At 41.8% G+C, this 24,146-nt stretch overlaps 1 protein-coding gene across 5 annotated transcripts in view; it reads left to right on the top strand.

The window, feature by feature from the left end:
- The window catches only part of AGPAT4 (1-acylglycerol-3-phosphate O-acyltransferase 4), a 122,692-nt gene that overhangs the window by 62,436 nt on the left and 36,110 nt on the right, over positions 1 to 24,146 (top strand). For 4 of the 5 annotated variants that reach the window (XM_048844095.2, XM_048844094.2, XM_048844091.2 and 1 more), the window contains exons 3-5: positions 6,500 to 6,669; positions 14,438 to 14,599; positions 18,453 to 18,606. In XM_048844095.2, coding sequence (XP_048700052.1) covers positions 6,500 to 6,669; positions 14,438 to 14,599; positions 18,453 to 18,606 — 486 coding nt within the window. Of the gene's footprint in view, positions 1 to 5,706; positions 5,768 to 6,499; positions 6,670 to 14,437; positions 14,600 to 18,452; positions 18,607 to 24,146 lie in introns of those variants that run through there. The other variant, XM_075126849.1, reaches the window with a different exon arrangement.

The raw sequence follows: 24,146 nt of genomic DNA, 5'->3' as shown, positions 1-24,146 counted from the left end.
AAAAAGCACAAGGGTTTTACAGAAGCTGTTTGTTGGAAGAGGATGTTTATAACAATATGTGTTAGAGACAACTATGAGGAATAATATTTCAGGTTTAATTTTGTCCAATGAAGAAAGAGTAAGTGAGGTAGATATTAGGTTAATCTGAGATCACCGCATAGTAAACGTCTAAGTTTCAGTCATTGGAGGAATTTTAGATACAAATACAAGCATATTGAATTTGAGAGAGGTTCAGTTTTATAAAATGTTGAATATACTTTGGGCTCAATTGTGTAGTCCTATTTACATAGTCAGTGCTATTTATTTTACTGTAATTTAGTGTAATAAAAAACATGTATCTATATCTGTCTATCTATCTATCTCTATATATACACATGCGCGTGCACACACGGGGTGTGTGTGTGTGTGTGTGTGTATATATATATATAACCAATTATTTAAAATTACAGACTCCAATGTGCAGTTGTCAGTTCGCCTCTGTCACCAAACAGTGGCTCTCTGAAATCAGACTGACTGCTTGATTCAGTAAAAACTGCAGGATTCAGCCCTGAATGAATTTGATTGGTTATATTTATTAACAGGTGTGGTATTCTTTATATGAACACCGGCTAAAGGATGAAGAGTTTTTGGAGTTGGCTCAGGGGACATGTATATCACTTACACAAAATGAAATATCAAATTTTAAAATAATCCATAGACTCATAGAATATCAGGGTTGGAAGGGACCTCAGGAGGGCATCTAGTCCAACCCCCTGTAAGTTTTTAAGTTGTGAGCACAACTTGAACTCTAAAAGCATTACAGGGACACTGACTGCAGCACTGGTATAATTTTATAAGATAATATGTAGAGGGCCTGATTCTCTGTTGCCTTACATACTTTATAGTCACTTACTCTAGTGCACAGTGGGTGCAAAATGCTCCAAAATCCTATTACGCTTGCTTTGTACTGGTGTAAGTGATTGACTGTGCAGGGGAAGAACAACAGAGAATAAAGCCTAGGGAACGTAAAGGGTTTCCAAAGAACAAAAGGAAAAATGAAGATCAGAGATGGGTATTTCAGTAGAAAATTTCAACTTTTTGGTTTAAAGAAATCAAAATTTGGCATATTTCTATTCTGAAATGCTACCATGATGCCTCATGGGAGTTGTAGTTTGGATGCTTCATACACCCATTTTCTTCTATAGACCTGGCTTCCTTGTCAGACTGCATTTCCTGTGACCTATCCAGCTCTTGCCTTTTGTGGAGGGAAGGTGGTGCATCATGGGAGATGTAGTCGGGGGGGACCCCAGCCTATAGAGCAGAATGGGGACATGAAGCAACAAACTCAAACTCTTGAGAGGCACTGTGGCAGCATATCCTATCTGAAATATTTTTGATTTGGGGCATTTGACTCTTTTTATTAAGAAGTGTAAATTTTCTGTGGAAAGCAGAAACTTTTTGTTGGAAAGACCTTGTAAAACAATTTAGTCTGAAAATTTTCAATTGGCGCTAGCTGTGCACTTGAGAAAAAGTTGATGTGTGGCTTACAGCATGGCTGACTTGCAAAAAGAATGCTTAATTGAAGGGGAGGGTTACAGCTAATTTGCACTGGTCAGCAGCAGTGCAGAGGAGGTGGGCAGAGTGAGTGTGTGTGTGTGTGTATGACCTTGTTCTGTTGAGCTGCCACAGCAAGTTGCCAAATAATAAATTACTATAGCAGTCTGTGGGAGTAAGCTGGTAGCATGATAGTTTATTGCAAACTGGCACTAGGGAGCGTCACATGACACTCAAAAAGAGAAAAAGGTCTAGAGGAATTTAAAAAAAGGAGTGGGAAGAATAAGGGGGGGGGGGAAATGTTAAGAACTTCAGAGACTGCTTTTTTTGCATTTAATAAAAAAGCATACAGTGTTACTCTGGGGCATGTTTTCTGCAGCAGCTGAACAAGTATGTCAATTATAAATAACTAGGCAAACAGGAGGCAAAAGGTTTAATCCTGCAGTATTTTCTCAGGCAAAAATCATACAGGATCACACCAAGGTAGCACAAATGGAGTCTTTCTGCTATGGAATGTATTTGAGGTTGAAAACATGTAATTAAAATGCTACATGCATGTGAAGTACCTGTATAATGAACGTCCTGATGTATTATTAGCTCAGTTCAGATTTTTTTAAAAAAAAGAAAGTGACATTTGGAATAAAACAGGATGACCTTCATTAAAAGGTTCTCATCTAGATAAAGTGTAGTTTGTTTGGAGAAGTCGTACACAATTATCTGTTCCCTTGAACTTCTTAAATGATTTAAGTGATGAATTGGGTAGCAAAAGAGGATAAGGGAATGAATTAACAGATTTTTCCCCCCCTTCCTCAACTGTATATAAAGCTGAGCAAAACCCCAACCCCCCCCCCCCCCACAAATTTCCTTCCTCTCTGTGATCCTTATTGTTCTGCCCCTGCTACATAGTCTTAGAGATGCTATCAAAAATTACTCAGGCTTTAGTTTCAGTACTTTTTTAAATGTGTTTTTTTTAATTTGAGGAAAAAGCTAATAGAAAAATGTAAACTACAGGAGATGTAGGATTTCAAATTATAATAAAGGATTGTTTCTTATAGGGAATTTCTTAGCGGATCATTTCTGGAGGCTTAACCGCATTTATTTTACTCATTTGTGTATCTTCATAGCATTCTCTCTCAAATGAAATACTTTGGTCCTTGTTAGAAACTGATGCTTTCCGAAACAGTGACATTTAGAAGCATTTTTTCATTAACATGGCTCAGACCCACCCTGCAATGATAACCGCCACCTCTAACCATTGCAACAAAAGTTAGCAGGACGTTTCCTTGTCCTTTTCTGACAGAGAAATAGTTATTTGCTGTGATTATGAGTAAGCAGGAAACACTGGGAAGTCACTAGTAAACTGTATAAGACACTAACTAGTCTTACCATGTTAAGATACTGCTGTCTGGATGGAGGATCCTATTAATCTGAGTTTAACATTAGCACATACAACGTGGCCTTTCTCCCCCCAGAACGATGTCATCCCAAAGTTTCAGGCAATTAATTACCAAAGGATTACTGAAAAAAGGAATATATTTGTTCTTGGCTATTCCCAGTTGTCTTGGTTTAGAAAACTAAACTGAAAAGATTTCAAAAGTGTTTCAAAGGCTGGCCTGGCTCCAATTTTTGCCTGAAGCTGGGACTGGAAGACAAGGATGGATCGCTCGATAAAGTGTCCTGTTCTGTTCATTTCCGCTGAAGCACCTGGCATTAGCCTCTGTCAGAAGACAGGATACTGGGCTAGATGGATCATTGGTCTGACCCAGTATGGTCATTCTTGTGTTCTTATTGTATACAAGTGTGGTTTTAATTAATTTTTTTTAATTGATCCAATTTTTCTCCTTTGTTTCCAAGACAACCACTCCACACTGTTCTTGGCAAGCGTTCTTAGCTCTAGCATCTGTCCCTGAGAAAAAACACCAACACGGGACCTAATCTGGCTCTCACTGAAGTCAACAAGGGTTTTGTCTTTGTGTTGCCAGTACCAAGCACTCAAAAATGAAACTATAAAAATAGATAAATGTTGGGGTTTTTATTTGCCTTCTAGTTTCTGAGACGTTAGGGTGCACTCAGGTCACATTTTCAAGCTTTTTTCCACACCCAGGAGAGCTAGAAACTTTTATAAATGAATGTCAAGATTCTCATGCAATCTTGTGAATCCAGCATCTTGGGCTTAAAACAGAACACCAGATATTGAGACCCATGATACAACTGATAGTAGGCAACACTGCAATGACTTCAGTGCAAGCAACGTTGGACTAATAGATGGAAACAACCTAGAAGCAAATAGCTGTCCCTTTTATTTACAGCCAAACTCTAGTCTTCACTTTGGATGCTTGCAAGTGTATGAAAGCAATGCCAGTATCTGTCTCTGGGTCGAATTCCAAGCAGATGTGTATATGATGATCAGCACAACTCACTCATTGTGTTGATGTTGTAATCTGTGTTGATGTGAACTAGATACCTTTTATAGCGTGCCAGCAGGGTCTGTGCAGGGCAGGTAAAGCCCAGCATGTTTGTGTGGTTTAAAAATCTCACACCTCTAGGGTACTTTGGCATCATATAGACAAGCTCCAAATGTAAAGGTGTCTAAATTCATGTAATGGGGTTGAATTGACATTTCCCATGCCTCTGACTATGACCCTCTTTCTCTAACTACATCTTTACCTATGCACTCTGAGGCCAGGAGTAAAATTTTCAGAAGTACCTAAATCCCATTATCAAAAGTAAATTAAGCACTAATGAGTCTGTCTCATTGGAAGTCAGTGGAACTTAGGCACTTTTCAAAACGGGATTCAGGTGTTTTTGAAAATTTTACCATAGGCTGATAGTAGAAAACTCGCACTAGTGTCACTAAATTGATATAAAATGACTTCATTTGTACCAGTGCAAATCCTTAAGATGAACGTACTTCACTTTAAATCACACTTAAACTGCTTTAGTTTAATGTGGTTTCAAAACCTGCTCCTAATAGAAGTGTTCTTCTTGAGAATGAAACCAATTGTTTGCACTTAAACATTTCCACAAAGAGTTTGCAACCCAAACATTGTAGGGTTAGGCCTCTCCATGGGCACCAGAGTAACTAACTGTAAACCAAAGTGAAATTGACTCATCTGTTTTCATCGTCCAGGCTGAGAGAAGTTCAGAAAGTAAACAAATATCGTAAGTGGGGAATAACCAATTAAACAATTACTTTTTTTTTGTTTTAATAACATATGTTAGTGAAGTAGGAAAGGATTTTTTTTCAAATAAATGATTTATAAACGGACAGTGTCCATTTAAATTTCACTTCCTCATCATTTCCCTTCATTTACACCATCCCATGCTATTGACTTGTCAATCTAGGGCCTGATCCAACTCCCATCAAATCCAGAGGGAGCCTTTCCATTTAGTACAGCAGAAGGTGGATTGGGTCCCTAATTCTGATCCAATTACATGGAGCGGGGTCTTCTGAGAAAGCTGCTGTTTGAGTAGCAAAGTGTGCAGCCTTAGACAAAGCTGGCAACAGAGTGTGGGTCTATGAAATGGGCACCCTGCCATAGAATGAGCCTTCCCAACTGACAGCTGTTCCAGTGTGTAACATACTTGACGTGCAGCTGCTAACATAATAGCTGACTGGCCCCTCCCTCCTCAGTATTAGCCCTGTTGGAAGGAGTGCCTCCTGTCTGTCAGCAGTAGGAAGGGCCATATTCAGAGAGGGTGCTCTGGCCCAGCAGAGAGTGGGGTCAATGCTGCTACTGCCGCCTGGTTTGGACGAGTGCTTGCAGTGACAATCGTCACTGCTCATTTCACTCACATCAGTCTTTTGGGCTGGGCCTCAAGTGCCCATATTAACCCAAGGGGAAAACGTTGTGGCTTTGATCCCACCTGTCTGCCTCTCTGCCCAGCACTCTTGATTTGGCTGCCTGACCAGGAGGATAAACCTCTTGGTGAGTACACAGAAGTCACCTGTTACCAGACAAACTACTGTTGTGTATTTATAGGGATATGATCTGGGGAGTGGGTATTCATCCTTCTCTTCTTCGTATCTGAAGAGGCAGAGGGTCAGGAGGTGGTTATCATGAGTGGTAATAATGGATGGTACCTTATGAACACCCTAGTACAAAATAATTGAATATGCAATTATATTTTTTCATATTGCAGATGAGATTAAGAGCCCTAGAGTCTGAGCCTGATCTAGCAAGATTCTGAACTCCCCCAGAAGGCGGCTGAGATCAGGCCCTATGTGCTATAGGTAGACTTGGCCAAATGTGATTTATTTTTTTATTTTTATTTTTGTTTACAATTTTGATGGGTAATATTTAAATTTTTACAGTTGTGGGAAATTATTGGAGGGGAGGGTCAGATGATGACTGGTTTAGACGATATTTAATGACGTAGATATTTGAGATTCAAAAAGTTAAAGCTTTATAACCATTAAAGTGCAAATTGTCAAATCACATGTCAAAATATACAAAGTAAATATCCTTAAATCAAACTGTTAAGTTCTCCAGCAGCATTTTTCTTTGCATATCTGTAAATTTTGTTATTGATGGAAATGTTTTTTTAATTGGGTTGTGTGCGTACAGTGAAATTGACATTTACTGGCATTTACCGATAAAAAATCTAATCCTTCCAAGCCTAACTATAGGTTGTTGGTTAACCTCAGCCTTCAGAGTTGCTAGAGTGCTGGCAAGATCTCCCACAAAATGGAAGCAGATTCCTGCGTTCCTTTCAAAAGCTTTTTTTAAAAGAACTTGGGCACTGTAGAAAGTGTTGTTCTACTTATCTTCCATCTAACCCTGTACCCCCACTCTCTGCCCAACTGCATGAGTGTGTGACTGATGTTTGCAGATTCAACCTAGATGAGCTGCAGTGATTTCTTTTGCTACATCCCGTAAAAGGCAAGTGATGCTTTCAGCGCGTAAGTGATTTGTGAGTGCACATGTAATTTATATATTCATTTATTTGTTGTTGTTTGTTCCAGAGATGGTGATGTTGCTGGAATGGTGGTCAGGCACTGATTGCACCCTCTACACTGACCCAGAGAATTACCACAAGTACGGGAAAGAGAATGCCATCGTAATCCTTAATCACAACTATGAAATCGACTTTCTCTGTGGTTGGAACTTTTGTGAAAGATTTGGGGTTTTAGGGGTGAGTTCTGATTAGCATTTAAACCAATTAAATTTCACCTTTAACTTGTACAGAAAACATTCATATTTTAGTAAATAACCAGATTTGTGTGCAAATTTCATACAGCTCTTTTCAGGCATTACTTGATCTTAGTGTTTTTCCCCCTCCATCTTGCTGTCTTTCCTAGTTTGGAAAGATTTCCATTGGAGGAGAGATTGACCGGGTTAGGACTATCCAGAGGAAAGATTAATAAAAGGTGATATGATGATGGTATACAGAAGAATGAATGAATGGTGTGGAGCGGGTCACTTAGGCATCCAAAAAAAGGCACCGTTTAAACTAATAAAAGGAAATATTTTTAATGTAGAACTTAATCTGTAGAACTCATTGCTACCATATTTCATTGAGCTCAACGATTCAGTAAGATTTTTAAAAAGACTAAACATTTTTATATGGTTAAGATATCCACAATTATTACTACATGGGATATTAACCTTCGTGATTCAGGCCAGAAGCCAACCACTTAAAGTATGTCTTCACTGCAGGATTAACTTGAGTGGTCAGCACATGAGTCTGGGTCAGCTTAGCTTTGCCTGGATGTGAGCAGCTCCACTGCAAAGCCATCCTCAAAAGTGTCCTCACTGGTGCTGCACTCCCCTGTCATTCACTAGGATTTTGGGGGGCAGTTCCCATGGTTCTTTTTGTTGATGTAAACTGAAGTGCTCTGCAATTCTTCCCCAGTGAATTGTAGGAGATTTTGTCTGTCCTGAACACACACAAGGGCATTGTGGGAAGACGCTGGAGGACTATTAGCATTTGAGACATTTAGCTTGCGTCCTCACTGCAAAGTGGGTGGGTTACCAGCATGAGTGAAACCCCGATTCAGTGTTTAGCCTACAGTCCAAGATGGCCAGCTAGCCCAAACAGAAAACCTCTCCAAATTCAGAGAGCATTTGGTTTGTTTGTGGTGGGAGGAGATTAAGGGCAACATCTGAGTCAGAAACTGAGTTAACTCTGCAGTGAAGATGTACCCTAACAGCTAGGGGTTAGGAAGATAGCATCTATCTCCCCCCACCCTCTGCCTCCCATAAGCATGTTACAGTAGTCCATTACATTTATCTTATATCCTCCTCTTAAGCATTTGCTACTGACCACTGTCCAAACCTCGACACTAGAATGGACTAGTGTTCGTCTGACATTTCCTTTGTGCTGGAGTATGGGAGATGGGGTTTCCATATTTTCTCACCTCAGTGTTATTCCCTATGTTCTGAGCCTCTGTGGGGCTTTACAGGCAACAGCACAAATCTTGTAAAATTATGATAAAGGGACCTAATAATAAAAATGCCCTTGTCACACTCAGAGGCAGGAAAAAATGGGGAAAATTATTACCAAAACTCCTCAGACTGTGCATTTTACTGAATCAGCTATAAGCTTCTTGCTGCTCTGGAAGAGTTTTTTATAACCTTTTCATCATGCTTGGGACTTGCTGTGTTCCCAAGGAAGGTAATGGATGTAAGAAACCGTAGAAGAAAACTGTCACTTTATATATATATATATAGTACAGGGAACCTTAAAAAAAATGAAAAGAAAAGGTTAGAACAATTTAACAGATAAATATCTGCGAAACAGTGGAGATAAGGCATTTCTACCCCTATTGATTGGAACTCAGGAGATCTGGGCTCTATTTCTGGCTCTGACACTGGCCTGCTAGGTGACAATGGGTTTCATGTTCTCTGTGTATATAAATCTCCCCACTGTATTTTCCACTGAATGCATCCGATGAAGTGAGCTGTAGCTCACAAAAGCTTATGCTCAAATAAATTTGTTAGTCTCTAAGGTACCACAGTCCTCCTTTTCTTTTTGTATAATATGTGGTGATGGTGGTGTAGTCCGAATGCCAGTGGACTGTCTGCCTCAGCAAAGCATCAAGTTTGGACTGGTGTACATTATCCATTGAGCAATTCATAATATTGGCTGCAAAATAAATATATTTCAAAAAGGGGGGGTAGTCATAATTTTATTGAGGTTGGTCATCTGGGAGAAAATTCTTCGGTACAGAACCATCATTTTAAATTAATTTAATTTTAATTTTCTTATTTTAAAAAAAACAACACCCTATGGAGTGCAGATGAGTCAGATAATTCTTCTTAGCCCTGGTTAATTGTTCTAAATCTCTGCACATGGCAATAAAAATGAAACATGAGGAAGTTACTTTTTGAACAGTTGTGATGACTTTCAAAGGCATTGAGCATAATCCTAGACTCAGACATGGGGCTAGGTACTTTTTTGTGTTACCAGGTCACTGTCCAGTAGCGACCCATGTCTCACATGAATGTTAATTGCTCATTTTTTGAGCATTATTTATAAAAGTGAATTCAGGAAATAAAAGTGGGATTCGTGCAAGCAAGTTTGTGCAAGTTTTGTCACTCAGATCTCTGTGTGTGTGTGTGAGAGAGAGAGAGAGAGAAAATATGATTGCAGCATTAACTTTGAAGAATTACTGAATTCAGGAAAGTAAAGCCTTATAAATTAAACATACTTAAGGTTCTATGAGGACTGCTGTGGGAGCTAAGGAAATGCCCCCTCAGGTCCATTCTAGTACCCTCAGATTGTTTTAGATTTGGGGAAATATATTTCAAAAACAGAGCACTCCCAAATCCAACAATCAGATCATCAAAACATTTCACAGCAAATAATTTATCAGTCAGATTTAGCCTATTTGCTACGAGCAGTTTGAAGTTATGAAACAAATTGTTGTTGGCTCTTTAAGTGGTTTAGTTTTCTGTCAGTATGTGGTGTTCACGGTTTAAGCTGTGTTGGTTAGCTAGCTGGGACTACACTGATAAGTAACGAGGGGTTTTCTTTAAGTGGATAAGTATGCAAACGCTTGCACAAATCTAAAATTCAGTTGTTGTGGTTACTCATGTATATGTAAAATTGAAATTTGCTTTCTGCAGCCATTCATACAAGTGGAACTTGATCACACAGGTGTTTGTAACTAAACACACAAGTGCATACACAACCAAAGCTAATTCATTTCCGAGCTGGATTGAGTATATGAAGAAATATATCCTTTCTGTTATCATCCAGCTTTAATCCCTGCAGGCATCCTGGTAATCACATATGCGATTGTAATATAGTTCTGGAGCCTTAAAATCCCTCCTTTTCTGCAGGAAGGCAATATCTTATGTGCAGTCACCCAGTGGTGGTCAATGGAATTTCTCTTGCAGGGAAGGTGAAATTTAAAGGCTACAGAAGAGGATTAGTATGTTACAAAGAAACAGTTCATTAAAAGGAGCGATAATGGGATCAAATAAATTCTGTGGATGCATGCTTTCCTCCATTCTTCTGCATGTTATATATGCACAGAGCAGGTTCTAGTTCTATATACTGGGAGAAAGGAGGGGATAATTTGTCTATTACAAGTCTAATTTATTCCTCCCACACGAGAACAGTCTTGCTAATGTATCTCATTGAAAAGCTTCCTTCCTGTAGTTAGTTCTCTGTAATTAGAGAGTTCCTTCTACACTTAATGCAGACTTCTGGCACAAAATAGCATAAGATGCTTTAGTTTCTCTTCATATGCATCTAAGAGAGATTATCCACTTTCAGTGCGAAAACGAAGTTTTGGGGGAAGCCGTTGGCAGAAGAAAACAAGAAACAAATCCAATATTGCCTTGAGTATTCGCATACTGGGCAGAATTCAAGTGTCCAAATTGCCTCTGCATACGTTCCTTATCTCTAGCATAGATATTCACTTAAATACTTTTAAACCATCATTCCAGCATGTCATTTTCTATTTAATCAAAAATGGGGGAGAATAGAGAATTTACCACCGCATGTAACTGTCAGAGTTTTTGCATATGCTAAGACAGCATAATTAAACAGTAGATGGTGACAAGAAATGGTTAGAACCTTTATTGTGCTTTGGAGGCATAACCTATGTAGACTCAGATTATCGCCAGAAGGGATCATGAGATCATCGACTTTGACCTTTTGCATAACGCAGAATTTCACCATTACCCTTGTATTCAATTGTCGTTGAAGCTGTGCTGCAGTGGCCCTGTTGCAGGTCAATCTTATCTTTTCTGCTTTTCGGTACAGTACATATTGACTATTACCGGTGTATTACAAGACAAAGATTGTTGCCTCTTTTGGGCAACATGTTTGCCTACCTCAAGGGTGGCCAACCTGAGCCTGAGAAGGAGCCAGAATTTACCAATGTACATTGCCAAAGAGCCACAGTAATACATCATCAGCTTCCCCACCTCACCTGCTCCCTGCTTCTCTCGCTCACCGGTGCCTCCCGCACCTCCCGATCGGCTGTTTTGTGGCATGCAGGAGGCTCCAGGGGCTGAGGGGGGAGGAGCGAGGGCACTGCAGGCTCAGGGGAGGAGGCAGGAAGAGGTGGAGTGGGGGCAGGGCCTGTGGCAAAGCCAGGGGTTGAGCAGTGAGCACCTCCCGGTACATTGGAAAGTTGGCACCTGTAGCTCCAGCCCTGGAGTTGGTGCCTATACAAGGAGCCGCATATTAACGTCTGAAGAACTGCATGTGGCTCCAGAGCCACAGGTTGGCCACCCCTGGCCTACCTAATTCTGGTCTGGCTTTCTTTTTGCTTCCAGCTGCAATTCAAGGTGCTTGGTTTTGTTCTGTAAAGCTGTGTGGCTATTTGGAATACCACATCGTTCTTCCCCACCTTATGGTTGTAGCAGCTGAGATTAGCTGAGGCACCTGAGTTAATGGTTCCTAGATTTAAATATCTGGGGTCAGGGTACTGTCAGGGAGGGATCTTAGCTGAAATTTTCTTCCTTTGCTGGTGTGAAACAGCCTGGATTTGTTGATCTTTTGGCACAGTGCAAGGTCCACTTCGAGTTTTTGCAGGGGGAAGGGGGAATCTTTAATATATTCATGCAGTACAGTTGGCTTTCTGCAGACACCTTGACAATACCCAACAGGCATGCTCTAAATGTGGATATATAGCTCTGTAACTGTTTAGTGTGAGGCAGTGTATAGTTTGTGACTGCTTCTAATTAATGCATAATACAATACATCCCATTTCCTTACACTGCACTCTATGCACCCATGAGGTTTCTTTCCCATTTAATGCTGTGGTCCTTCGCACTTCTATAGCATCTGCTATCTGAGGATCCCAGAATGCTCCAAAAACACAAAGTAACCCTCGCAGCCTTTCCTGGTCAGCACTTGATTGGAAACAAGAGGGGCAAGTATTGTTAAAGGAACAGAGTTCAGGTTGTGCAGTTGACATATGACCTTAACTGTGCATTTTTTTTTCTTTTAGACGGTTTGTTTTTTGTAAGAACTGTAATGTTATGTTAAAGAGATGCAAGCAACTTGAAAGTCACGCTTCCATCTGAAAATAGTTACTGATAGAAATAACCACTAAATATACTATAATGAAAGACGAAGAAAAATATTTGTCTAATTTTTTCCTGTTTGTTTTCTGGTACTTGGTGCATTTGAGACCACTTAGTGAGTTTCACTGGTTTGTTGATGTATATCCTTCCCAGGCTCTGCCAGAGGGTGTTTACTAGTAATAGCAAAGCAGAAACTAAAAAGGCATCAGGCAAGAGTGGGGGGTTGGGGGGCAGGCGGGGAGGAGAAGGGAAGTGAAGCTCAGCATGTTTGTTACTGTTGCATGCTCAGGCCCATTTTAAGAGACTGTTCTGAATATTAGCAGAAAAACCCTTATTTTTTCTAACAAATTAGTTAAGAAATCACCACATTTAAAGGGTACTCTACCTGAAAACTGAACTAAAAAAAAAAGAAGAGCGTCCCTTTAAAGTTAAATATGTTAAGTATGTCAAATGTTTACAATGGGTTTTTTTCTTTGGGGCGGAAGGGTTTGTTGGTTAATGATTATGAAATATTGTAAAGTGGATTCATCATTGTACCTGGTTCCTGGCAATCCAAATAACATATACCTAGGTAGTGGGTGATGAGTATTGGTGGTAGAAAGGTATCCTAGCAGGTGGGAATGGATGCAGGGGTATCCTGAGACTGAGACCGAGACAAGGGAGCTAACAATTATACGGGAAGGACCAATGCTAGGGGCAGGAAGGGCCCCTGGAGAGCTGGGCCATGCTCAGCATAGTTGCTGCAGCGTGGTAGGGCCTATTGTAAGTATCAAATATCTGGACTGATTTTTGGAATCAGATTTGTACAAATATGAATGAGACAAAAATGGCCAGATTCATGCACAAATTGATTCTTAACCAGGTGTTCATCAGATCACTGATCAACAGAGCTGGGCCTCAGCCATGAAGTTCAGATCCTGATGGTAAACCCCCCCACCCCAAGCTGTGAGGGTAGAGGGTTCAGGGTTCTGCTTTGGGCCCATCACTACTAATTAACTAATAGAACTGAGAGGGAGGGAGGGAGAGTGGGGGTCTGTGTGCTGCAGTCTGGATGACTGGAAAAATTTAATTCCTATTTCCAGTTTTTGGAAGTTGACTTCCCCACATTTGCTCTCCTTGGCTTCTGTGTGGCTGTTACTAATAAAGCTAAGTGACGTATATTTGCCTTCTAGACTCATGAGTATTGTAGGTAGCTTAATTACTTACAGAAATTTTCTAAGGTGGGGAGAGCAGAAAAGAAGGATGAGGCTAGAAGACGAGAACTAAGTTGTCTCTATTGCCATAGTAGTGAAAAAAGCAAATGTATCTCTGATAGTCATTACTTGAATGTCGAGTTCACCCATTGTCACTAGTCAAATCTGATGTCCAAGCACTTGGCTACAGCGCTTTATGATGATGGAACAAATGCACAATGGACCCCCTTATTGCTGCATATACCCTGTAGAAAATGGAACTTATTTCAGTCAGTGCTGGAGAAACATTTCACACAGCTTTATTCTTCATTCTGACCATTAAATAACCAAACAAACTGCAAGACTGTTTAGAGTTGAGCTGGTTAGGAAGGGAGGAAAGGAACAATAAAACACATTGTGGAAAGGTTGTTTTGTGAGAGGAAGGAAAGTATTGCATTTAGGGCCCTGGACTGGGACTTGAGAGTAGTATTACTGACTTTAGCATAGACCACCTGCATGACCTTGGACAAGTCACTTGAATCTCTTTGTATCCCATCTATAGAATGGAGCCAATGCTTCCTTTCTCTACGGGGGTATTGTAAAGAGAAATTCATTGATGTGTGAGTGGTGCTGAGGGAATACGGTGATGAGTGCTATAGAAAAGCCTATACGTAACTAAATTTTTCCCCATGAACTCTGTAAGTTGTATGGGTAGACTGCTGATTGTGATGCAGACAGTCAAAAAATTCAACAACAGATTGTTCAGATTCAATAACAAAGACCTGCAAAAAGAAGTTCTCTTTCCCTCATAACATCTAATCCTGTTAGCCCAGCATGGAAGCATATTGGCAGGATCTCTTAAAGGAGCTTGTGCTGCCATTGCCCATGCTGTACTGGTTCTCTGGATAAATCAAGAATTTAATTCTTTGTGACTGGCAGCCTAACCCCTTGCAGGAGTTCCTCGCTTTCCAAAACAATTTAGCTGATGTGGGTTTTTAAAATTGTATATAACCTCCTTTTATGCACATAGTTGGGGCCAAATTCTGCTCCCTACCTGATGATGTGAAGAACCTTTGAGTGTTAAAACCAATGATACAAGCTGCACAGTAAGATACTATTCAGCGTGAGTCAGTGTATTGGCATTTGGCCCTTTGTGTGTCATGTACCCATAAAATTCAATAAACAGATGTTATTTTTTTTAAAAGAAACAATGTAATGCTTTTCTTATGCTCTTCCTTGCAGAGTTCCAAAGTGCTTGCAAAAAAGGAACTTTCTTATGTGCCTATCATTGGTTGGATGTGGTATTTCCTAGAGATAGTCTTCTGCAAGCGTAAATGGGAGGAAGATCGGAAAATTGTCATGCAGAGCTTGCTCAATATCCGGGATTACCCTGAAAATTTTTGGGTAAGTGGTGACAGGGGAGTGGAGTTTAGGGCACTGTTGTTTCTCGAGGGACAGAGAACATAATTGCAACAGGCCTTCACTGGGCCAATGCTGTGAATTTGGTTTAGTGTTTCATGAACTTCCCAGAAAAAGTCAGAGAACAATGAGGAGATAGGAATAGCACCTTGGATACAGAAAGGAAACCGGTTAGACCTGCTGAAAGGATTTTCTCATCACCTTCTGAATGCTTCATCTGCATATTTAACAAGATGTATATACTGCATGAGCATGGTGCATTGGGGGTTAGAGCAGATGATCCATCTCTAATTTCTGTGGGACAAATCCTTGCTCTGTGTTACTAGTAGAGTTAGTCAAATGCCACAAAATATTTCCTTTCATTTAAAAATAAGCTCACTTTGGCAATGCTCAGCCCCTTTGTGTTTACTTTCCACTAATCTTCCAGCAATCAATTTGTTCTCATGCATGTGCTGATGGGGAATTACACCATTTTAGGCTCTCATATCTAAATAATTTCACCAGAAATGGTATATTTTATATAGGATGGGACACTGTTTAGTGGCACTGCATTTACGGGTCTATAGTTTTCTGTCCTCACCACATTCATAGATGAAACGTAATTGCATCTGCAGCTGGGAATCATAGAAATCATAGTAATGTAAAGCTGGAAGGCACCTCAAGACAGGTGCCGACTTCCATAGTTCCCAGGGGGTGCTCAACCCCCACTCCACCCCTTCCTCCAAACCCCCGCCCTGCCTCTTCCCGTCCCCAGCACCTCCTGCATGCTGCTGAACAGCTGATCACGGCGGGCAGGAGGCGCTGGGAGGGATGGGGAGGAGCTCATCTGCAGGGCTTCCAGTAGGTGCTGAGCACCCGCTATTTGTTTTTCCGTGAATGCTCCAGTCCTGGAGCACCCATGGAGTCAGTGCCTATGGGTCAAGAGGTCATCTAGTCCATCCCTTTGACTGAGACAGCATGCAGTAAACCTAGACCATCCCTGACAGGTGTTTGTCCAGGCTGTTCTTAAAAGCCTCCAGTGATATGTATTCCACAATCACCCTAGGTTAGGTAACCTTCCAGTGCTAAATTACCCTTTTAGTTAGAAAGTTTTTCCAAATATCCAGCCTGTATATCTCTTGCTGTAAACTAAGCTGCTTGTTTCTTGTCCTGCCCTCAGTGGATATAGAGAACAATTGATCACCATCCTCTTTTTATAACAATCTTTTATGTATTTGAAGACTGTTACCATGTCCCCCTTCAGCCTTCTCATGTCTAGGCTAAACAAGCCAAGTCTTTCAACCTTTCCTTCTGGGTCATGTTTTCTAAACCTTTTATCATTTTTGTTGCTCTCCTCTGGACTCCTGCCAGTTGGTTCACATCTTTCTTTAAGTGTGGGTGCCTGAAACTAGACGCAATACTCAAGCTGAGGCCTCACCAGTGCTGTGTTAAGTGGAAATATTACCTTCTGTGTCTTGCATACAATACTCTTATGAAGAGTGTAGTCAGATTCTTAGGACACAATAAAAGGATGGGCTCCCCTAAAGACTTGCCAGAACCCTTCCTATCCATTCTAGATATTTTATATGGCCCTCATTACTGCAGTATCTGTAGATCTCACAATCTTTAATGTACTTATCCTTGAAACACCCATGTAAAGTAGGGAAATGCTGTTTTCCCCATCTGTAAAAAGGGGATATGAGATGGAGAGAAACTAAATGACAGTCATACAGGCAGTCTGTAGCAGAGCACGGACTTGAACCCAGCTCTCCCAAGGCTGGTGCTCTAACCAATGGATGGGCATATACTTCCTCTCTAGCACCAAGGCTATTTAAGAGCCAGGATTTGTTCACACCCATCTCACCACTAGGAAACGTGCATTTACATGTAATTACTTGTGCTGTAGCCGGGGGGCTCTACAGGGCCATGGTGCAGGTTAGTACAGCTCCTCTTCTCTATGGAAATTAAAATAACTGATCTTTGTTATCTCATTGGGAGCACTGTGTCATGACTATGTTCAGGTATCAAACCCTCGGGCTATATGGTTTATATTGATGGAATGTGAATGGGATTATTCCCCAAAAAGCTATTTCCTCCTCAGCATCTTACAGCCCATGTATCTTTGTAGCTGACCGTGCTATTGAACTTTAAAAGGTGGAAGAAAATGACATCTTGGTGGAAAATTAGTGATGATGGTGTGACATTACCCACGGTACAATCTGGACTGTTGAGCAGCTGTGTCCTCTTAATTCTCTAGTCTGAGCTGCCTTTTAAACTGTTATGCTGTCAGAACATCCACTCCTGGCCTGCTCTCCCAGCCTTCAGCATGCAAATTCACCCCCAGCTAAATACAGGAGCCCTCTGACCAGTCCTTCATGAATTACATATAAGGCAACACCTGCACATCCTTAGTCCCAGCCTTGTTCCCCCATAAATGTGTCTTGTACTGTCTAGCACACTACTGAGCAATGCAAGCTCATAGAAAGTTCATTTCAGCAGTTAATGATACATGCAATAGCAGTGTTATCCCAAATGGAGGTACCCTCACACTTTAATCCAAACACACTGGTTAAGATCAAAACAATAAGATAAGTTTATTAACTACAGAAATAGATTTTAAGTGATTACAAATGATGAGGCATAAAAGTCAGGATTGGTTACAAAAGAAAATAAGAGGAAAATGCAGGCTAATATCTTAAGCTAAGTGAATTTAAAAGCAAAGGTTTTGTCTCGCCATACGCTGTTGTAAATTTCACAAGCTGAGTCTCCTTTCAGCCTGGGACCCTTCCCGCTTAGTTCAGTGATTTGAGAGTCAGTGATGCCATGGAGGAGAGGTGAAATGAAGGCCACTCTGTCTCTGTCTCTCTCTCTCTCTCTCATACCACCCTTCCCTCTTTGAGAATTACCCCCGACTGGGGTGCAGGCAACAAGTAGTCTTTTGCGGATGTGAGGGTTGGACCATCTCTGTGACTAAATGTAAATTTCTTATTTGCACCTTCCCATTAGTGAAGAATGGCTGCTTAAGCCGGTGATAACTCTTTAACACCTGGCTGGGCCAGTGAGTTTTTGTCTCCGAAAAACTGGTTCATGGGTGTTACGCAGAATTATAACACACTTCAGTAACCATCATACAGTAGACTCTTATAACCTCTCATATAGTGTTGCTACACATACTTTACTAGGACAATAATGTTCAGCAGGCTGATGTTTCAAATGATACCTCACAAGGCATACTTTGTACATAATTTATCGTAGTCTTGTAAAAGTGGTGAACATAATAGTATAGACTGTCACAGATGGGTCCCTTCTGTAAATATTTATTGGGAATGGGCCTGAGAGGCCAACCATGAAATATGGATCGAGATCTAGATTTGAACTTTCCCATAGTTGAGGGGAGTTGGAATCTGAAGTTCTGGTTTGGGCCTGTCTCTAGTACATCCCCTTTGAGGAGATGATGATGATGATGATGATAATGATAATATGTATACTACTCAGTCAGAACAGAAGTCCTAGTACACTGCCTTGGTGCTCCTCATGGTAACCAGCCTCTGTGTTATCACTGGAGAACTTTTTTTTTTTGTCTGCTATGATATAAGAAAGGGAGTGGTTTTATTGAAAGAAACACTTGCATTTCTTGCTCAAAATTCCACAGATCACAGTAGTCTGAGCTGTAATACCAGACAAAAGAGCTATCGGGAGGAAAGTAAGGTATTTCAAGATTTTTGTTTCCTTTCACCCACTTCATTCCCAAAATACAGCTAAGAAGAAGGAAGGTTTAAAGAAACCCAAACTAGTGACTGCTTGTTTTGTGATCAATGTGTGAGCTGGTTTTGTAACTACAGCCCTGTCTTGCTTTCAGTTCTTGATACACTGTGAGGGCACGAGATTCACAGAGCAGAAGCACCAAATCAGCATGCAGGTTGCTGAAGCCAAAGGCCTGCCTAAGCTCAAGTATCATCTGCTGCCCCGGACAAAGGGATTTGCTGTCACCGTGCAATGTTTGAGAAATGTAGGTAAGGAAAGTGTCACAGAGCAAATTCTAAATGATCATTTCAGTCTCCTGCTGTCATCCTGCCTTGTTCTTTTTCCTCTAGAATGTGTGTCTGTAAAATTAAACTAGAATCCCCATTGATCAATATTTCTACCAGCTCACAAAGACTAATGGATTAGGACTGTACAGCAAAATTCACAGAGGCGGCTCTGCTAACTTGTTTTTGCTTACTCTGGAACTGGTAATCACCGTTCAATGGCCCTGTCCTAAGGGCATAGCTTCAGAAGGTTGGACAGGAAACCCACTTAATGCTTATTGTCCCCAAAGTCCATGCCTGTCTGGCACATTTAAATCTAGTTGTTTGAACTACTTACACTTCCAAGTCTCACATCTGTCTCATCTCCCCCTTAGACAAGTGGACATTAACAAGGGTGGCTGTCCAGGACACCACAGGGACCCACTAACTTATTTCCTGGACAGAGCATTAGTGACCAAATTTGCATTCCCTTTAACCTGAAGCATTTCCATATCATAATCTTGGGACACCAGGCTCCATTTTAGCAAGTAGGCATTCATCTTTTCATTTGATGCAACCAAGTGAGTGATCAGTATACACAGTGAAACATCTGAAAAGATAGGGCTGCAATTTGTTGAGGGCCTTCTCTCAGGGAAGCAGTTTCTTGCTCAGATGCATAATGAGGTGTCTCTCCCCTTTTCATCCCTTTGCATGGGCACAGACCTATGTCAAAGGTGTCTCTAAAACCCATAAATGATGTGTCAAAGATTGGGCTTACCAGAACCGAGTCTGTACTCAGGGCTTTCTTCAGTTCGCAGAAGGCCTGTTGACAGTGTTCAGATCCTGGTTCACCCTTTTTACATAGATCAGTGATGGGGCAGTCAGGGTTCTGAAGTGAGGGACGAATCTCCTGTAATATCCTGACATCTCAATACACGATTGTATCTTTTCTTCCTTGTATTGGGAGTGGGACAATTCTTAATGGCTTCCACTTTTGTAGGTTCTGGTTTTATGCAGCTCCTCCCTACTCTGTGACTGAGACCCCACTTCTGCCATTCTAATCTTCCATTTCTCCATCTTCACAGTCAGGCCTGCTGTTTGAATGCTGTGAAGCATGCTCCTTACATGGGTCGCATTCTCTTCCCATGTCTGGCTGAAGATGCAAATATCTATGTGTGCCAGGTCAAACACCCCCATCCCATGTAGTAACTCATCTACCAGTTGCTAGAAGGTAGCTAGAGCCCCCTTGAGGTCAAAAGGTGGGACCAAGAACTCAGAGCCCGATTAGGGTGGTAAATGCTGATTTAAGCCTAGCATCTGAGGCCAGTGGCCCCTGCCAGTAACTTTTACTGAGGTCAGTTGTGGTCAGGAATTGGGGCTCCTCCCAACTTGGACAGGATCTCCTCTGTTCTAGGCATGGGGTATGTATCAGATGTTATGATGATACTGAGCTTTCTGTAATCTCCACAGACTCTGACCCAGGCTTCTTAGGTACCAGTACATTGGGGGATGCCCATGGACTATTGACCATTGGATCATCCCTGACTCCAGCATATCGGCAATTTCTCTCTCCAGGCTCTGGGCTGTTTTCCCAGTAATCTTGAAGGATGAACTTTTAATTGGACAGCAGGCAAGATGTGTATAGGCTTATTGGAAAATTTCTAGTGGTAAGCCTGCAGCTTTGCTCTGAGTTCTGCTTGCTACGTGGGGGTTAAGTGATCAGAGAGAGATAAGGAGTCCAGGGAGGGGCTGTCCCCTGTTTCTGCTACCAAATCTATGAGGAGAACCTCCTCTTTCCCCTCCCAGGGCCAGATTCTCTCTGCCGTAATATCTTGTCATGTTCACACATACACTCAGTGTCGATGGGAGCGATTTAGATAGCTCAGCCACATGGTTTACTTCATTGAAATGTTTGATTTAAAACAGTCCTTCCCAGGCAGCATGGAATTTATTCTTGTGCACTGAAATGAGCACCATAATTTTCTCAGCTGTATCATATGTCCAAGCATATGCAGTGTGATCATATCAAACTTTGTTTGTCCCGAGCTTAAGCTAGATTCTCCTGGGTGAAATGCAGGGACCCAGTGAGTATTTCCCGAAAGGCCAACACATGCTTCATTATGGACTCTTCGTCGGGAGAGGTTGTACTTTCCCACTCTTCTCTCATTAGGGCCAGGGGGCTTTGTACTCTCCTCCCATACAGAGAGCAGTTCAAAAGGGGAGGATCCTGTGGATTTCTGGGGAACCTCCCAATAGGGAAACAGCAGCTAAGGTAAACATTTAACCTAGTCACTGCGGTGTGGGTCCACAAACATTTTCAACATTTGAAGGGTTTCTTTAAATCTCTCGAATAGCCTGTTAATCTGGGTGGTAGGAAGGTGACCAGAAGTGTTGAATCCCACATCTCTCTCTCGTCCCTTCATGTAGGACAGATGTAAAGTTTGCCCCCGATCCGTCAAAACCTCATGAGGAAACCCTACCTGGCTACATACTTCTAGCAGGGCATCAGTCATTTTGTCTGCCTTTATAGAGGACAGAGCTACCGCTTCTGGATAGCGGGTAGTGTAAACTACTACTATCAGAATATATTTTTTCTCCATCTGGGTAACTATGCTAAGGGGCGCCCCAAGGTCCTCCACAACCGTCTGAAAGGGTTCCTCTATGATGGGAATGAGAATTAGGACAGCCTTCCCCTTGTCCTGGCCCTTCCTTACTCTCTGGCATGGGTCACAGGACTTGCAGTGTTTTTGCACTGCCTCAGAAACCCAAGGCCAGTAGATATTCTGGAGTAAGTGCTTTTTAGTGTTCTGTATTCCCAAGTGCACTGAGAAAGGTATATATCATGGGCTAGGCTGAGTAGCCTAAATCAGTACCACCAATTGTCTCAGTATTCCCCATGGCTCAACATTCCCAGGGAGCATACACTCCCTGTAGAGTAGCAGCTGATCCCAGAGAAACCTTTCCAGGTGACCTCCTGTCAGAGGGCTGCCAGGAGAGTCAGCTGCAACCCTAGGTTTTCTGGAGAGGGGTAAGTCAATTGTTACTGTTGGAATTCCCTAGCAGGAGCTGGGCAACTTGACTCAGCCTGGTCACTGGAACCCACTTTCCCTCGGGTTCATAATAGCGTGACCAGATGCCCCGATTTTATAGGGACAGTCCCGATATTTAGTGCTTTGTCTTATATAGGCTCCTATTACCCCCCACCCACTGTCCCAATTTTTCACACTTGCGGTCTGGTCACCCTAATTCATCAGCTGGATTCAGCTCAGTCCCAGGGCATGTATTTAGGTTGCCAGGCAGCAGCTCAGAGCTGCCTCTCTGCCTGTTAGCTTGCAGCCCAGGGTCAGAGCCAAGGGCTGCTACTTTCTGTTTTACACTCCGAGTAACCACACAAGTGGCCTTGAGCCAGGATTCTAAGTCATTCGTCAGCAAGACCTCTGTCAGTAGCTGGGAGTGTATCCTGACATCCTTAGGCCCCTGGTTTGGCATTATTCCCTGAATGGTCATGACAATATCAGGGATGATTCTTGAGGGGTCCACCACCTCTGGGTGTGCCAGTTACTTGGGCTCCATTGTACTCAACCCCTGGGCCCTTTCCCCATCCAACTCCAATGGGAAACTTTTGATTCTCCTTTTGCGTCTGAAATAATCAGGTTTACTGACTGTCAGGGCTGGATCTGGGTTTTCCATTGGTAGAGTCACTGCCCCCTGGACCCACTGTAGGCTATCACTAGCCCCTGGTCTCTCCAGCACTGGACAGTGTAACATCTTATGACCTTTTTTGTTACAGTAAAAGCATTTCAGATCCCTATGTTCCTTTGTTGGGTCCAATTAGGGTTTGCCTCCCTTCACAGGTCTGTGTTTAGCCCATTCTCCTTCTCCATTCAACTTTGTGCCACTGTCCCTTGAATTTTTTTTATCAAACCTGGGCCAGCTATCCGCATATTGCCCACTTCCCGGCTACAGTTATGTCTCTTGTCCTTGTCCGTTAACCACGATTTTAGGTCAGAGGAGCGGAGTTAGTAGAATTCTTCTAAACCCATTAATTTGTGGGCCTCATCTTCCATGGGAACTACCCGACTAGTTCCCCCATTTTCTTACAAAACCCCTAATTTGGTTTGATACCTCAGTTTAGGTCAGATCCCTTTTCTTCTGCACTCCCCAAAACTGTTTTCTTTACATTTCAGGGGTTCACCAAAAAGCTTGTTTACATCACCCATAATCTTTATACAGTAGAACCTCAGCGTTACGAACACCAGAGTTATCAACTGACCAGTCAACCACACACCTCATTTGGAACTGCAAGTACGCAACCAGGCAGCAGGAGAGACCAAAAAAAACCCCAAAACCCAAAAAATCCAGGCAAATACAGTACAGTACTGTAAAAAGAAAAGGAGTACTTGAGAGACTTAGAGACTAACAAATTTATTTGAGCATAAGCATAACCCTTCCTGTCAGCACAGGTAATGTCTACACTGAAGTGCTACAGCAGCCCAGCTGCAGCAGTGTTTTAAAGTGTAGACAAGCCTTGATTGCATCCATATACATATAGGCTTTCCAGGACACAGTATGTTTATGAGAAAACTTAATAAAACCGTCTACAATTCGGAAGTAGTACAGACAGAATGCTCATGCTCAAATAAATTGGTTAGTCTCTAAGGTGCCACAAGTACTCCTTTTCGCGATTCATCACAGTTGTCTCTTTGCTGTCTCTTCTTTAGTTGGTCTTGGTACAATGATTACACAACTTTGGAAGTTATTTTCTGGGGATTTAGGTGCATGGCAGCCTGTAGCAAACAAAACTGTTGTGAAAACCAAAAATGGATAGAGCTACTTATTTGTGTATTGATAGCTAGCCCAGACCTAGCAATCCTTTTGGAATGGTGGATATGTGTGCAGTTAGACCACTAACTCATAGGTAAGACAACCTAATTCAGTTCAAAAGGTCCTGACCCCATTGAAGTCAATCTCAAAATTCCCACTGGCTTCAACAGGATCAGATTTTCACCAAGCATATCTTGAACAGTTATCTGTAACAAAATATTCTGCAGTGAGTAATGTGCTAGGTATCTCTCAGATTTTGTAGAGCTTTTCTCAAGAGAGGCAGATAACATGACTGTTTAGCTTTTATGACAGTGATAACCTTGTCTTTTGCAAATTGGGCAGCACAATGTAGTCCTTTTCAGTTACATGAAGGCGAGAGGGGGTATGTGTCCTATGTAGGAATTGACCAACATGTGCAATGAAGGACTAAGGAACACAATGAGAACACTGTCTCCTCAAGGAAAGTAGACAAGGGCCTGAACCATACAGTGCTGATCAAGATTTAGACTTCCCCAAAGCTCAGGAGCTCAGGGATCTGGGATTTTGGAAAGGGCCTGTCTCCAATTTTAAAACAGTCCTTGGCCTGATTCACTCACATTGTTAAGCGTTGCAAAGCAAACAGCGTTTTGGACAGAAGAAACCTCTGTTAAGTGTATGGTTCAAGCTGGTTGGGAATTTTTTTGATGAAACATTTTTGTCAGAAAATAACAGTTCATTGAAAC

Source organism: Caretta caretta, chromosome 3 (assembly GCF_965140235.1).
Source record: "Caretta caretta isolate rCarCar2 chromosome 3, rCarCar1.hap1, whole genome shotgun sequence".
Taxonomy (NCBI): Eukaryota; Metazoa; Chordata; order Testudines; family Cheloniidae; genus Caretta; species Caretta caretta.
This window is presented reverse-complemented; position numbering and strand designations above follow the sequence as displayed.